Source organism: Trachypithecus francoisi, unplaced genomic scaffold (genome assembly GCF_009764315.1).
Source record: "Trachypithecus francoisi isolate TF-2019V2 unplaced genomic scaffold, Tfra_2.0 Lachesis_group1, whole genome shotgun sequence".
Classification (NCBI taxonomy): domain Eukaryota; kingdom Metazoa; phylum Chordata; class Mammalia; order Primates; family Cercopithecidae; genus Trachypithecus; species Trachypithecus francoisi.
Genome location: NW_022681454.1, coordinates 82,288,482 through 82,303,922, shown reverse-complemented (window position 1 = coordinate 82,303,922; position 15,441 = coordinate 82,288,482). Strand labels below are relative to the sequence as shown.

General features: G+C 40.6%; 1 protein-coding gene across 6 annotated transcripts in view; it reads left to right on the top strand.

The window, feature by feature from the left end:
• OCIAD1 (OCIA domain containing 1) overlaps positions 1 to 15,441 on the top strand; it is a 63,945-nt gene that overhangs the window by 25,910 nt on the left and 22,594 nt on the right. For 2 of the 6 annotated variants that reach the window (XM_033214721.1, XM_033214722.1), the window contains exons 1-3: positions 7,395 to 7,602; positions 8,970 to 9,032; positions 9,754 to 9,834. In XM_033214721.1, the coding sequence (XP_033070612.1) occupies positions 8,975 to 9,032; positions 9,754 to 9,834 (139 nt within the window). In that variant the 5' untranslated portion in view covers positions 7,395 to 7,602; positions 8,970 to 8,974. Of the gene's footprint in view, positions 1 to 7,354; positions 7,603 to 7,648; positions 7,784 to 8,969; positions 9,033 to 9,753; positions 9,835 to 15,441 lie in introns of those variants that run through there. The other 4 variants (XM_033214719.1, XM_033214718.1, XM_033214723.1 and 1 more) reach the window with 4 other exon arrangements.

The following is a 15,441-nucleotide window of genomic DNA, read 5'->3' as shown; positions in this document are numbered from 1 at the left end:
AGATGGAATCTCATTCTGTTGCTCAGGCTGGAGTGCACAGGCACAATCATAGCTCATTGCAACCTTGAACTCCTGTGCTCAAGTGATCCTGTCGACTCCACCTCCTGGGTAGCTAGGACTACAGGCATGCACTACTACACACAGCTTATTATTATTATTTTAGAGATAGGGTTTTGTTTTGTTGCCCAGCCTGGTCTCAAACTCCTGGTCTCAAGCGATCCTCCTGCCTTGGCCAGGTGTGAACCACTCACTGCACTGGCCTCTTTTCTTTCATTAAGAAATGTAACAGAGGCCGGGCGCGGTGGCTCAAGCCTGAAATCCCAGCACTTTGGGAGGTCAAGATGGGCGGATCACAAGGTCAGGAGATCGAGACCATCCTGGCTAACACGGTGAAACCCCGTCTCTACTAAAAAATACAAAAAACTAGCCGGGCGAGGTGGCGGGTGCCTGTAGTCCCAGCTACTCGGGAGGCTGAGGCAGAAGAATGGTGTAAACACGGGAGGCAGAGCTTGCAGTGAGCTAAGATCCAGCCACTGCACTCCAGCCTGGGAGACAGAGTGAGACTCCATCTCCAAAAAAAAAAAAAAAAAAAGAAAGAAAGAAATGTAACACAAATGTCATGAATGACAATTCAGGTGAATTTTGAATTCAAATGAACTTTTTGTTTTAGACAGAGTCTTGCTCTGTTGCTCAGGCTGGAGTGCAGTGGCGCAATCATAGCTCACTGCAGCCTTGATCTCCTGGGCTGAAGTGGTCCTCCCACCTCAGCCTCCCGAGTAGCTGGGATTACAGGCTTGCACCACTGCATCTGGTTAATTTTTGTATTTTTAGTAGAGAAAGGGTTTCACAATGTTGCCCAGGTGGGTCTGGAACTCCTGGGCTCAAATGATCAGCCCATCTTGGCCTCCCAAAGTACTGGGACTTACAGGTATGAGTCACCATGCCTGGCTGGAGTTTTTAATTTCAAGTAAGTCAAAATAATGATAGAACTGTAATTTGCATTATGAGATCCCCTGCAGCTGGGTGGACACCACAAAAAGGACATTTCAAACCCAAAAGTCCAGACATGCCCAATTAATGTGAAGAGTGAGATATGGTGTTGCTCCTTGGGGTTACTCCCTGGAGCTGCACCTGCCTGGGGACCCTATCCTGACTCCTTGTGCCCTCACTCTACTAGCTGCACCTTGGGATGCCCGCCATCCCATGCATCCAGGGTATCTAGGGTATGCATCCAGGGTATCTAACATGTGAATAAATCCAGCAGCCCCATAGACCCCTTGCCCATGCTGGGCAGCAACGTACCCTTTGGCTGATTTTTCTGAGATTTAGTATGGAGAAAGAAAAGCTGAATTTTGCTTATCATTCTCATCACTTGTGGGGTACATAGGAATGCCATTAGACTTTGTTTTCCTCTAACTCACCTCAGAGGACCCCCCAAGAAGGTTGCTTATAATGCAGGCAACTGGCCCAAGGTCTCTGCCCACAGACTTCTGCAAAGGCTGAATGAGTGGATCAATAGCTTGTGGCATACCTATAACACATCCATGGGAATATTAGTTAAGAAATTCGCCCTATGCTGTTAATTATCCCTTATCGCTCTTGTATGTTCTCTTTCTTTTCCTTTCTTCCTCCCTTCCTCCCTTCCTTCCTTCCTTCCCTCCCTTTCTCTCTCTTCTTCCTTCCTTCCTTTCCTTCCTCTCTTTTCTTTTTCTTTCTTTTCTTTTCCCTCTCTCCCTCCCTCCTTCCCTCCCTCCCTCCCTCTCTCTCTCTCTTTCTTTCTCTTTTTTTTCTCTCTCTCCCCTCCCTCCCTCCCTTCTCTCTCTCTCTCTTTCCTTCTTACAAGAGCCTTACTCCGTTGCCCAGGCTGGAGTGAAGTAGTGCAATCTTGGCTCACTGTAACCTCCACCTCCCGGGTTCAAGCAATTCTTCTGCCTCAGCCTCTCTGTAGCTGCGATTACAGACATGCACCACCATGCCTGGCTAATTTTTGTACTTTTAGGTAGAGATGGGGTTTCGCCATGTTGGCCAGGCTGGTCTTGAACTCCTGACATCTCGGTCTCCCAAAGTGCTGGGATTACAGGCATGAGCTACTGTGCTTGGCCTCTCTCCTATATTTTCAAGTCTTCTCTTTACTGATTCTTTCCCTTTGCCAATTACAATTAAAAGTCTATGGAATTAAAAAACAAAAACTATTGAGGTAATGTTTAAATGTATAATGTATAAATGTATAATTTATACATTATAAATTATAATGTTTAAGTGTATAATGTATTTTATACAATGTATAAAATTGTATACATATTTCAAAATATCACACTGTACCCCATAAATATGTACATTATCTCAATTAAAAATCATAAAAGCAAAAACCCCAAAACAAAAAATAACCTTCATCCATTTTTATTTTTTCCTCCAGCTACCACTCTGTCTTGCTTTCTCCAAACAGCTAAACTTCTAGAAAGAGTAATGTACACTTTTCCTCACATTATCTCCAATCACTCTTTTCTCAACCCATTGTAATCCAGATTTTAATAAAACTACACTTGCAAAACTTATAAATTACCTTCTTATTGCTGCATGTAATGGATAGCTCTCCATCCTTACCAGCATTTGATATAATTGACAATTTCTTCCTTCTTATAAGATTCTTTTCCTTTGGCTTCTATGACGCTACATTTTGAACAATAAATATGTGTTAAACTAGATAGTCTGGTGAACTAATAAAACACATTCTCTGCTCTAATGGAACATAAATAGAAATATACTGAATAACAATTTATTGAATAATAATTGCTTGAATAATTGCTGAATAGTTATCAGTTATGGAAGTTCAAGAGTTCATTTGAAAAGAAATTTTTTATTGACACTGAAATCAAGTAGAAATTCACTACATTGATTTCATTTGTATAATTTAATGAATATAAATTATCCTTTTATAATTAATTTTTAAAAAGTGATGTCTAATAAGTGGAAATTTCTTACGGTACATTTCATTAGATCTTAACTCAAGGGAGGTATCATGAAGAGTGTTGATTTAATTTAATCCAGGTAGACTGATTTCTAGTGATCTCACCATTCCAGATTAGAACACATTAGTTTGAGTTGGCTAATAAATCCTACAGCCCATCTCTAGCAAATGTGTATCAACTTCCAGTAAGTCTTTAGATCTTGCCCAATTTATGTTTGAATTCTCTGATTGTTGCATTACCCAAATTACCACAGGACTCAATAACCTCTAAATGCCAGCACAAATGCAAAATGAGAGTTTACTTGAATGTTTTAGAATCCTATTTGTTCCCACAGAAAGAGCTCATACCCTATTATCAACAGAAACCCAACTTATTAATTGCTGAGAAATTAGGGGGCAGCAGAAAATAGACTTATCAGTCTACCATGTGCTATGTGTTAGGCCTGGCTCAGTAAGTATAAAGAATATGATAAAACTGGATTCTGAAATCTAGTCAGGAAGCAAAGAAAAAGACTTTGCTTTAAGGTTGGGTGCAGTGGGTCATGCCTATAACCCCAGCACTTTGGGAGGCCAAAGTGGGCAGATCACTTGAGGCCAGGAATTGGAGACCAGCCTGGTAAAGTGTTGAAACTCTGTCTCTTCTACAAATAAAAAAATTAGCTAGGTGTGGTGGTGTACACCTGTGGTCCCAGCTACTCGGGAGGCTGAGGCACAAGAATTGCTTGAATCCACGAGGCGAAGATTGCAGCGAGCGGAGATGGCACCACTGTATGGTCTGGGCAATAGACCAAGGACCTGTCCAAAAAAAAAAAAAAGACTTTGCTTTAACATAAAGCTCACCACCCAGAATGTCTTTTAATTTTCTTATTTTTGTTTCTTCTCTTATAAAAATGTGTTCAACAAATCCATTTAAGAAGTACTTGTTGACTTCATATGATCATGTGCCAATCATTTTGATGCTAGGCAAATGCGGCTCCTACTGTCATAGACCTTTTTAGTGAAGAGAGAGAGACAATACACAAACAAATCATTGTTTTAGATCATAAAAAATACTATGAAAACAATAAGCAAGGTAACATGGAGAGTGACTGGGGTGCCATGTTAATTGGGTGGTCAAGGAATGCCTCTCTGATGTGGTGACATCAATTGAAGTCTGAGGCAAGAAGCCATGTTGAACATCTAGAAGAACAATGTTCTAGAAGAAGGAACAGCAATTGCAAAGGCCCTGGGCCCGGAAGGAACTTAGCATGTCCCAGGAACAAAATGAGTATTAGTTACTAATACTGATTATCTCAGGGATTTATTTGGCTCTACAAAGACTTACAAGCCAAGGTCTCTGCCCTAAAGGAGCTCTGTAACAGAGACAGACATACATAAAAAAGATCACTATATAGTGCAAAAGTACACTGCAGTGACAGCAATATGGACAAGCTAATGACTAAGAAGGAAGAGTGATTAATTCTTTGGGGTGTGTTTCAGGGAAGGCATCACAAATGTGGTGATGCAAAAGCAGAATTTTGAAATAGCAATAGAATTGACAAAGCAGAGAGTAGAGTTGTGCTGGGGGAACAGTGCACGGAGAACACTGAGGGCAAAGACCTCCAGGCTGTTTCTTGTTAGTGAGCACTGCAATAAAAGAAAGTGATGCTCAAAAGGCACAGGGGCCAGAGCATGATGGGCCTTATATTCAGTGCATGACTGGAGCTATCAGTAGACTCCAAGGAAGGAAACACAGGGTTGGATTAATTTTACCTGACTGTCTCTCTTAAATATGTCTTCAGGAGAGTAAATGTTAAATGATAAAATGGCAAAGGGGCTCAGAAAGAGATGAGAAACCTTAGAGGTTTGAGGGGTTGATAAAATTAGTAGGACTGGGATTGCCCACTGTTTAGTCACTAATAACTTCCAGTACCTGGCACTAATAAATACTTAAGGAAGGAATGTATGAAAATGAGTAAACGGTGATTGGCTGGGTGTGGCAGCACCATGTCTGATGAGCAGAAATCATGAACCCCACATTAATAGACATTGATAGAGCACGTAAGACCATTTTTAGATGTGTTAATTCTAACAACCCTATACGTAATTCCACTTTTCGGGTGAGAAAAACCATAGGCTCAGAGAGATCACGGTACCCCGCCAGAGGTTGTAGAACTCGTTGGAAACTTGGCTCAAGAGGGTGTGACAGATAACCAGGTACGCATGCTTAAACATTACTTTCTACAGCTTTGTTCTTTTGGCTTCGGATTGTCTTGGCAATGCGGGCTGTTTTTTGGTTCCATATGAACTTTAAAGTAGTTTTTTCCAATTATGTGAAGAAAGTCATTGGTAGCTTGATGGGGATGGTATTGAATCTATAAATTACCTTGGGCAGTATGGCCATTTTCACGATATTGATTCTTCCTATCCATGAGCATGGAATGTTCTTCCATTTGTTTGTGTCCTCTTTTATTTCGTTGAGTAGTGGTTTGATTCTCCTTGAAGAAGCCCTTCACGTCCCTTGTAAGTTGTATTCCTAGGTATTTAATTCTCTTTGAACAATTGTGAATGGGAGTTCAGTCATGATTTGGTTCTCTGTCTGTTAATGGTGTATAGGAATGCTTATGACTTTTGCACGTTGATTTTGTATCCTGAGACTTTGCTGAAGTTGCTTATCAGCTTTAAGGAGATTTTGGCATCACGTTACCTGACTTCAGTAACCAAAACAGCATAGTACTGGTACCAAAAGAGAGATACAGACCAATGGAACAGAACAGAGCCCTCAGAAATAATACCACATATCTACAACCATCTGATCTTTGACAAACCTGACAAAAACAAGCAATGGGGAAAGGATTCTCTATTTAGTAAATGGTGCTGGGAAAACTGGCTAGCCATATGTAGAAAGCTGAAACTGGATCCCTTCCTTACATCTTATACAAAAATTAACTGAAGATGGATTAAAGACTTAAATGTTAGACCTAAAACCATAAAAACCCTACAAGAAAACCTAGGCAATACTATTCAGGGCATAGGCACGGGCAAGGACTTCATGACTAAAACACCAAAAGCCATGGCAACAAAAGCCAACATTGACAAATGGGATCTAATTAAACTAAAGAGCTTATGCATAGCAAAAGAAACTACCATCAGAGTGAATAGGCAATCTGCAGAATGGGAGAAAATTTTTGCAATCTACTCATCTGACAAAGGGCTAATATCCAGAATCTACAAAGAACTTAAACAAATTTACAAGAAAAAACCCCATCAAAAAGTGGGCAAAGGATATGAACAGACATTTCTCAAAAGAAGACAGTTATGCAGCCAACAGACACACGTAAAAATGCTCATCATCACTGGCCATCAGAGAAATGCAAATCAAAACCACAATGAGATACCATCTCACACCAGTTAGAATGGTGATCATTAAAAGGTCAGGAAACAGGTGCTGGAGAGGATGTGGAGAAATAGGAACACTTTTACATTGTTGGTGGGAGTGTAAATAAGTTCAACCATTGTGGAAGACAGTGTGGCAATTCCTCAAGGATCTTGAACTAGAAATACCATTTGATCCAGCCATCCCATTACTGGGTATATACCCAAAGGATTACAAATCATGCTACTATAAAGACCCATGCACACATATGTTTATTGTGGCACTATTCACAATAGCAAAGACTTGGAACCAACCCAAATGTCCATCAATGATAGACTGGATTAAGAAAATGTAGCACATATATGCTATGGAATACTATGCAGCCATAAAAAAGATGTGTTCATGTCCTTTGTAGGGACATGGATGAAGCTGGAAACCATCATTCTCAGCAAACTATTCCAAGAACAGAAAACCAAACACGCATGTTGTCACTCATAGCTGGGAACTGAACAATGAGAACACTTGGACACAGGAAGGGGAACATCACACACCAGGGCCTGTGGTGGGGTGGGGGGATGGGAGAGGGATAGCCTTAGGAGATATAAGTTAACGGGCGCAGCACACCAACATGGCACATGTTATGTAACAAACCTGCACATTGTGCACATGTACCCTAGAACTTAAAGGATAATAAAAAAAATTTAAAAATTACTTTCTACTACTTAGCCTACAGGCTCAAAGAATGAAATTATCTTATAAAAAAGATAATTTATAAAGTCGCTAACTCTGAAAAAAGGGACAACAGGGGGTTCCAGAACGTCCCCACCAGCCTGCCAGGAGAAGACCAGAGACGTGCGTCACAACAGTCCAAAGTAAAGCCTCCCCCACACGCCGTTCCCCGCCATCCAGGGAACTGGCGAGCCGCGGTTCTTGGTCCACCGCTGTCGCCTGCGCAGTTGTAGTCCGGCTCATGAGTACCACTGCCTGAAAGTGAAGGGCGGAGGGACGAGTATACGCATGCGTCTGTTCCTTGGCTGCTGACTCTTACACCGCGCAGGGAGGTCTGACGTCATTTCCTGCCGTAAGTAGACTGTGCTTCCGGGTCGCGGTCATTTTGAGCCCCTGTCTGGGTGACTTCTTGCGGCTGTTCGCCCCCTTCCCCTCCCCGCGGTACCTTGCACTTTTCTCTCTCCCTGCCCCCTTTCGAGTTTCCCTTCCGGGCCTTCTGTCCCTCATCGCTTGGGTTCGCCTTGCCATCGCCTGCTGCTGTGGTCGGAAGGTAGGTGAGGTGACCCAGACAGCCCGTTGTTGCTCTCCGTGTATCGCCTCACCACCTTCGCGGCCATCCACGACTTTCGCACCTTCCGCCATTTTCCTGCCTGTGAGGGTGGACAGATCGCGCTCGGGTCTCGGCCTCCTGAGTGCCCGTGACCGCAGGAAGCGACGGAGTGCTTCTGGGGGTGTGAGCTGGGGAAGTTCGTGGTCACGGATGCGTGTGGGGTTGTTGCTCAGTCTGTAAGGGCAGGTGGGAGACGGACACAGTGAGTGGAGGATGGAGTGCGGGAATCAGCGGTTATAGGCCGCTTAGGCTTTAATCCAGCTTGCTTTTGTGTTGAGAACTTAAAATGGTATTGTCTCAAGGGCCTTGTCAGCCCTGACAGTCTTCCTGGTGTTTCTGGGAAGGATGCTGTTATGGGAAACAAGAGGGTTTCATTTTTTCTCATACGATTGTAGAGTAAAAGTAGTTAATTCAGCAGGCTTCATCCATCCATGAATTCAGCTGACCCTTTTTATTCCTTGTCTCTATTTAAGGGATTGGCATGTCGTAGGCCCTCATGGCTTATTGACTAAATGAATTATGGAAGAGCTCAGTTGCCGTCCTCATTGTGCATGCCATTCCTGTTTCCATGCAAATTGTTTTTAAAATGAGAATAATCATGATCCGACGTAAACATTCTGTAAAATGCAGTTACTTGATCTGTTGATCTAAGTCCCAATATATGAGTTCTAAAAAAACCAATCAAATAAAAAAATGTATATTCTTGGAATTTTTGCATTTTTTTCTTAATATTCTTGGGGAGGAAGGAAATTTGGAGATACAGAATTTGCTGTTAGTTTTACATCACAGAGAGAAGGATATGATATCCTTGTTATTCCGTAATTTTTGAGTGCCCATTTGTGGGAGAGGTTGAATGTTTCTCATGATTATTTCATTTTTTAATATGGAAGCTCAGAAATGACTTGAAATTTTTTTTCTCTTCTATTTTGGGGAATTATCCTAATCATTGGGCATAGATTTGAGAAACAACCAAAACATAGGATGTGAAATAACCCATTTTCAGGAGGAAAAGATAGATCTGTTATTTTATTGATATCTAGATAGTAAAAAACATTATTAACTTATAAAATGCTTATGGTTTTTCAATTAAGTGACTTAACCTGAATAGTGAGTTCCAAATTAATCAGTAGGTCTGTTATTTTTTCATCTAGGTATTTGTGAAGTACTTAAGATATAGTAGTGTTTAGTAAATATTTGTTGATTGGTTGCTGTATAGACTAGTAGTTTTACCATGTCATACGTCTTGATTTACTTTGACCTATCTAGTGATGGTTTCTAATACTTAATATGTAATGTTTTTGATACAGGAAAAATGAATGGGAGGGCTGATTTTCGAGAGCCGAATGCAGAGGTTCCAAGACCAATTCCCCGTAACTATCTATTAAGTATTTATAATTAGAAGCACTTCCTATGTAAAGGAAATTTCACTGCCTTGAGTAACAGTGGCAGGTGGGCTGGCTTCATCGGCATGTGCAGACAGTGCCCTATACTTGGTTTCATGTTCTACTCTTGTTATCTTGAAATTCGTAATCATTTGGACAAGGAGTCCCACGTTTTTATTTTGCACTGGACCTAGCACATTAGGTAGCCAGTCCTGACTAGCAGATAGTAGCATTAGTTCTATTTGAAGTCAAAGTTTGTTAAAAGTGTATAAGTGGCCTGGCCCGGTGGCTCGTGGCTTGTAATCCCAGCACTTTAGGAGGTCAAGGTGGGTGGATCACCTGAGGTCAGGAGTTCGAGACTAGCCTGGCCAACATGGTGAAACCCCGTGTCTACTAAAATACAAAAAATTAGCCTGGTGTGGTGATGGGTACCTGTAATCCTAGCCACTTGGGAAACTGAGGCAGGAGAATCGCTTGAACCCAGGAGGTGGAGGTTGCGTGAGCCGAGCTCGTGCCATTGCACTCCAGCCTGGGCAACAAGAGTGAAACTTTGTCTCAAAAAAAAAAAAACAGTGCATAAGCCAGTTGTTTTATTATTTGAGTTTAAAAAAAAGTGGGTGCCTCTTGTTAATATTTAGGCTAAGATAATTTTTCAGACTTAGTTTTATTGTGGATAATTTAATGTTTTCTGATTTTCTCTGGTAAAAAGACATAGGGCCTGATTACATTCCAACAGAGGAAGAAAGGAGAGTCTTCGCAGAATGCAATGATGAAAGCTTCTGGTTCAGATGTGAGTTCAATTTTCTAATTAATATATTTTGATCCAAAATTTGTACCTGAAATTTTGACTTGAATTTGAACCTGAAATTATAATAACACCGTATAGAACAAATTAGCAAACTTTTTGCATAGTGTGGTTGTTATTAAAAGAGATTGATTAAGGAAATAAAGGAATTGCACACATTTTAAAGTAATTATTTCCAGATTTTTTTGTTTAACAAAACCATGAGGTAATTTTGTTGATATTAGTAATAGTTAGCATTTACTGTATATACATGGATTATATAAAAACAATTCAATAAGCTTGATAACTATTATTACCCTCACTTTACAGGTGAAGGAATTGAGGTTTAGAGATGTTAAATGGCAACACTTAGTGTTACACAGGTGATAAATTACGATGTTTGGAGTTGAAACCAAGTCTGTCTGAAACAGATTTTACTCTTAATGCTTTTAACCGTTACATAATAACAGGTTAGTTCCCATTTTAATCATTGTGAAATGTTTTTATACTACCACCTCTTGATTTCTGACTAGAAAAACGTATATATTTTTGTGTATATCAAGATTTTATTTTTTAAATACAGAGATTGTTGGAAGTAGTACCCAAAATATACTCTCACTATTGAACAAAGAATTGGTATTGTTTTACTTGGAAACTGTAGTCCTTTCAGGTAAAAAGGAACATGAATTTTTTTGTTGTTTTTTGTTTTTTTGAGGCGGAGCTTCGCTCTTTTCACCCAGGCTGGAGTGCAATGGCGTGATCTCTGATCACTGCAACTTCTGCCTCCTGGGTTCAAACGATTCTCCTTCCTCAGCTTTCCGAGTAGCTGGGATTACAGGCATGTGCAGCCATGCCCAGCAAATTTTTGTACTTTTAGTAAAGGTGGGATTTCACCATGTTGGCCAGGCTGGTCTTGAACTCCTGACCTTAGGTGATCCACCTTGGCCTCCCAGAGTGCTAGGATTATAGACATGAGCCACCGCACCCAGCAAATTTTTTTTGAAAAAGGCAACTTGGCTGGGCATGGTGCCTCATGCCTATAATCACAGCACTTTGGGAGGCAAAGGCAGGAGGATTGCTTGAGTCCAGGAGTTCAAGACTGGCCTGGGAAACATAGAGAGGCCTTGTCTCTACCAAAAGTGAAAGAAATTAGCTGGGTGTAGTGGTAGGTAGCTGTAGTCGCAACCTCTTGAGAGGCTGGGACTAAGGCAGGAGGATCCCTTGAGCTGGGTAGATAGAGGCTGCTGCAGTGAGCTATGATTACATCACTGCATTCCACCCTGGGTGACAGAGCCAGACCCTGTCTCAAAGAAAAAAAAAAGAAGAAGAAAAAAAGGTCAACTTAAGCCATTAAGGAGGATGTATGTTTTCATCAGTCAGCCTGATATGTATGCTTAAAATGTGCAAGCTGTGCAAGGTACCTGTTGGGAAGATAAGTTTTATGAAAGACAGTCTTTGTCCTGAAGTAGTTTTCTTTGTTTTTGTTTCTGAGACGGAGTCTCAGTCTCTTTCCCAGGCTGAAGTGCAGTGGTGTGATCTCTGCTCATGTCAACATCCTCCTGGGTTCAAGTGATTATCCCGCCACAGCGTCCCGAGTACCTGGGACTACAGATGTGACCCACCATGCCTGGCTAATTTTTGTGTTTTTAGTAGAGATGGAGTTTCACCATGTTGGCCAGGCGGATCTCGAACTCCTGACCTCAGTTGATTCACCCGCCTGGGCCTCCAAAAGTGCTGGGATTACAGGTGTGAGCCACTGTGCCCAGCCCTGAAGTAGTTTTATATGTGATGAGACAAAACTAATACGTGAAACACTTAGAGATTAAGTGTGTAACTGTAGAAGACTTTTTAAAGAGATAAATTAATTAGAATTGACTTACTGAAATTGAAAAATTTGAATAACTTTTCGCATTTTAAAACTCAAAAATTTCTCGGCCGGGCGCGGTGGCTCAAGCCTGTAATCCCAGCACTTTGGGAGGCCGAGACGGGCGGATCACGAGGTCAGGAGATCGAGACCATCCTGGCTAACACGGTGAAACCCCGTCTCTACTAAAAAAAAAAATACAAAAAATTAGCCGGGCGAGATGGCGGGCGCCTGTAGTCCCAGCTACTCGGGAGGCTGAGGCGAGAGAATGGCGTAAACCCGGGAGGCGGAGCTTGCAGTGAGCTGAGATCCGGCCACTGCACTCCAGCCTGGGCGACAGAGCGAGACTCCGTCTCAAAAAAAAAAAAAACTCAAAAATTTCTCAAAATTTTACCAAATTTCAATTTGGTAAAAACTGAAGCCTCTTTCAGTTTTTCAGTTGTGTTTTTCTGTAACATAAGGTAGCATACCTGAGTTGAAAAAAGACCTTTATTTGTTAAGCAAACAATACTTTATAGTAATAATACTATAGGCCAGGTATGGTGGCTGTAATCCCAGCACCTTGGTTTTGTTTTGTTTTTTATTTTTGTAGATACTAGGTTTTGCCATGTTGCCCAGGCTGATCTTGAACCCCTGAGCTCAAGTGATCTGCCTGCCTTGGCCTCTCCAAAAGGTGGAATTTCAAGCATGAGCCACTGAACCTGGCCCTAGCACGTTGGGTGACTGAGGCAGGAGGATCGCCTGAGACCAGGAGTTTGAGACCAGCCTTGGCAACATAGTGAGACCCTGTCCCTAACCCCCGGCAAAAGATTAAAAAAAAATAAAAACATTGATAGTAGAGAAGTGAAGAGGAAAGGTAGAGTAGCATTTGGATGAAAGAAGTAGTGAACAAAGGCAGAGTTTGCAATAACTTTATCTCTGCTAGAGCCATGAGCCTGAATTGATTGGAACAGAGGTCTTTCATTGAGGATAGAACATAAAACATAGTAATGAGTTATAGATTTGATCCATTATATTGTTTAGGTTCTTGAGCAGAGGGGGGTGATATGTAAGGTTTTTTTAAGGAAGGTTAGTTAACAGTGTGCAAGATGGGTAGAAGGGTGAGAAGTTGTACTAGGTAAAATCTGTTTTGAGCTTTTGGCAGTAACTTAGGCATATATATGTAGTCATCGATGAGATATAGTTGATTATTGTGTCATTTGGACTGGAAAAGTTGAGCTGGCAACGAAAGATTTTTTAAAGGACAAATAACAGGATTTTTTAAAAAGTTCGACTAAGGGGGAATGAAGGAATGGTAAGAGGGAGGTAATAGCTTTAAGATAACCAGCTTAGGACACTCAATAATGATATTACTGAATAAAAGGTTCAGTTAGAAGGAGTTCTTGTTTGAAGATGAGTTTAGTTCAGACATTTTGAGTTCATGCTGCAACATTCGATTGTGGAAGATTTCTAAGCAACTAGAGATAGAAACAAAAGTATACATGAAAAATTAGTTTATTGTGGAGTTGTGTTGGTGAATTTGCCTATAAATTAAGTGTAGAGATAAAAGTGTGAAGCTGATAATAGTTTCTGCCATGTGATTAATACTTAGGATTGATAGAATAAAGGATAAAATTTGGATAGTACCCATGGATAAGGGAACAAGTGATAGTGAAAGAATCGACAAAGACCAAGAGCAGTTAGGAAGATGTAGGAGCTCTGGTAGAATCTTTGTCATTTTATCCACCAGTATTCAGAGACTTGCAGATGTTTCAAGCTAAAAAGAACCTGAATAAGAATTAGGTGATGACGTCTGTCTTAATTTATGATGACTATGCATCTAAAACAGTTATTCTCAACTGGAAGCATAATTGGAACAAGTTGAGAATAATTGTTTTAGATGCATAGTCATCATATATTAAGGACTTCTATAAAATTTTCATGGCTTATAGAATGGGAATAATTTCTTTTTTTTTTTTTTTCCCGAGAAGGAGTCTCGCTCTATTGCCCAGGCTGGAGTGCAGTGGTGTGATCTTGGCTCACTGCAACGTCTGCCTCCCAAGTTCAAGCAATTCTCCTGCCTCAGCTTCCTGAGTAGCTGGGATTATAGGCGCACACCACCATGCCCAGCTAAGTTTTTGTATTTTTAGTAGAGACCAGGTTTCACCATGTTGGCCAAGCTGGTCTTGAACTCCTGACCTTGTGATCTGCCCACCTTGACCCCCCAAAGTTCTGGGATTACAAGCATGAGCCACTGTGCCTGGCCAGAATGGGAAGAATTTCTTAGAGAACATGGCTATATACTGTAGCAACAGTTTTTTTTTTTTTTTTTAATCTTTGAAGATTATATAGAGTAGATAGGATAAAATGATCTATTTTCAAGTCTTGATGACACAGGATTAAGAAAAAGACAAGTCTGATAGAGGGGGTTTGGGATTATTTTAGTGTTGGGCTAATGGTTAAATAGATGCTAAGGTGTCCAGATTTATTTCTGGCTGATAAATGTATGCTGTTGCACATGTTTAATATTCTAAATAACTGTGATGGGGTTATGCCAAAAATACATTAAAAGGTGGTGAACAATGTCAGGATGCTCATGTATACCAGACTCTTAATAGTGGGACATATGGCATATGAATAGTACAAAGCTAAGTAATTTCTGTGTATTAAAACAGATAAATCACAGATTGAAAAGACAAAAAGCGGCCAGGTGCGGTGGCTTACACCTGTAATCCCAGCATTTTGGGAGGTTGAGGTGGGCAGATCAATTGAGGTCAGGAGTTCGAGACCAGCCTGACCTATATGGTGAAACCCTGTGTCTACTAAAAATACAAAAATTAGCTGGGCATGGTGGCAGGTGCCTTTAATTCCAGCTACTCGGGAAGCTGAGACAGGAGAATTGCTTGAACCTAGGAGTCGGAGGTTGCAGTAAGCCGAGATCGTGCCACTGCACTCCAGCCTGGATGACAGAGTGAGACTCCATCTCAAAAAACAAACAAACAAAAAGACAAAAAGCATGTAATAGGGACAGGCTGAAAGACAGCTTGTTAATTTTATACCATATCTACATTACTGAGAAATTACAGCAGCCAAAAAATTACTGTATTAATAGGTAGCATTTGACTGTTAGATAACCAAGGCGTTGCATATTATAGCATCAAACATTGAAATGTAGAAGCTTGGTTGTAACCAGATGATAGGAAGTTCAATGTGTAATTATTAGAAGGATGATAATCATGCATTATGAAATTTTGTATTTTAACATTTGCACTTTCGAATTAGATAGTCTGTGCTGTATGTGACATATTTATGCAAACAAAGAATGGCATCTGTGCTACTTTGGAGAGTATCACCTCGTGACTTGATTAGAAAAAGGTGGTAAAAGCATTTACAAATTTATAAAAAAGCACTTACTAAGGTAATTTTTTATACATTTTTTAAGTTGGTTAAATATACTTACCCTGTTTTAAAATTAGACTTGTTGATCTAAGGACTGTTCTCTTTCCTTAAGATAACTGTTTCTATACTGACCTACGTTCCATTAATCTGAAATACAACTATGAAGGCATCTTACTTCTAGGTGCTTAAAATCCTGACCCTATGCACTGACCTAGAATCAGTATGTCTGTGCCCAAACACATGGGTAGGGAAGACCCTGTACATATAGGGTCAGTTTATTGCACATTCATGTTAAAATAGTTCTCAACCTCCAGAATTACTGAAAAGATGTATCATTTCCTATTTGTATCAGCTGGAGTCTATGAATAATA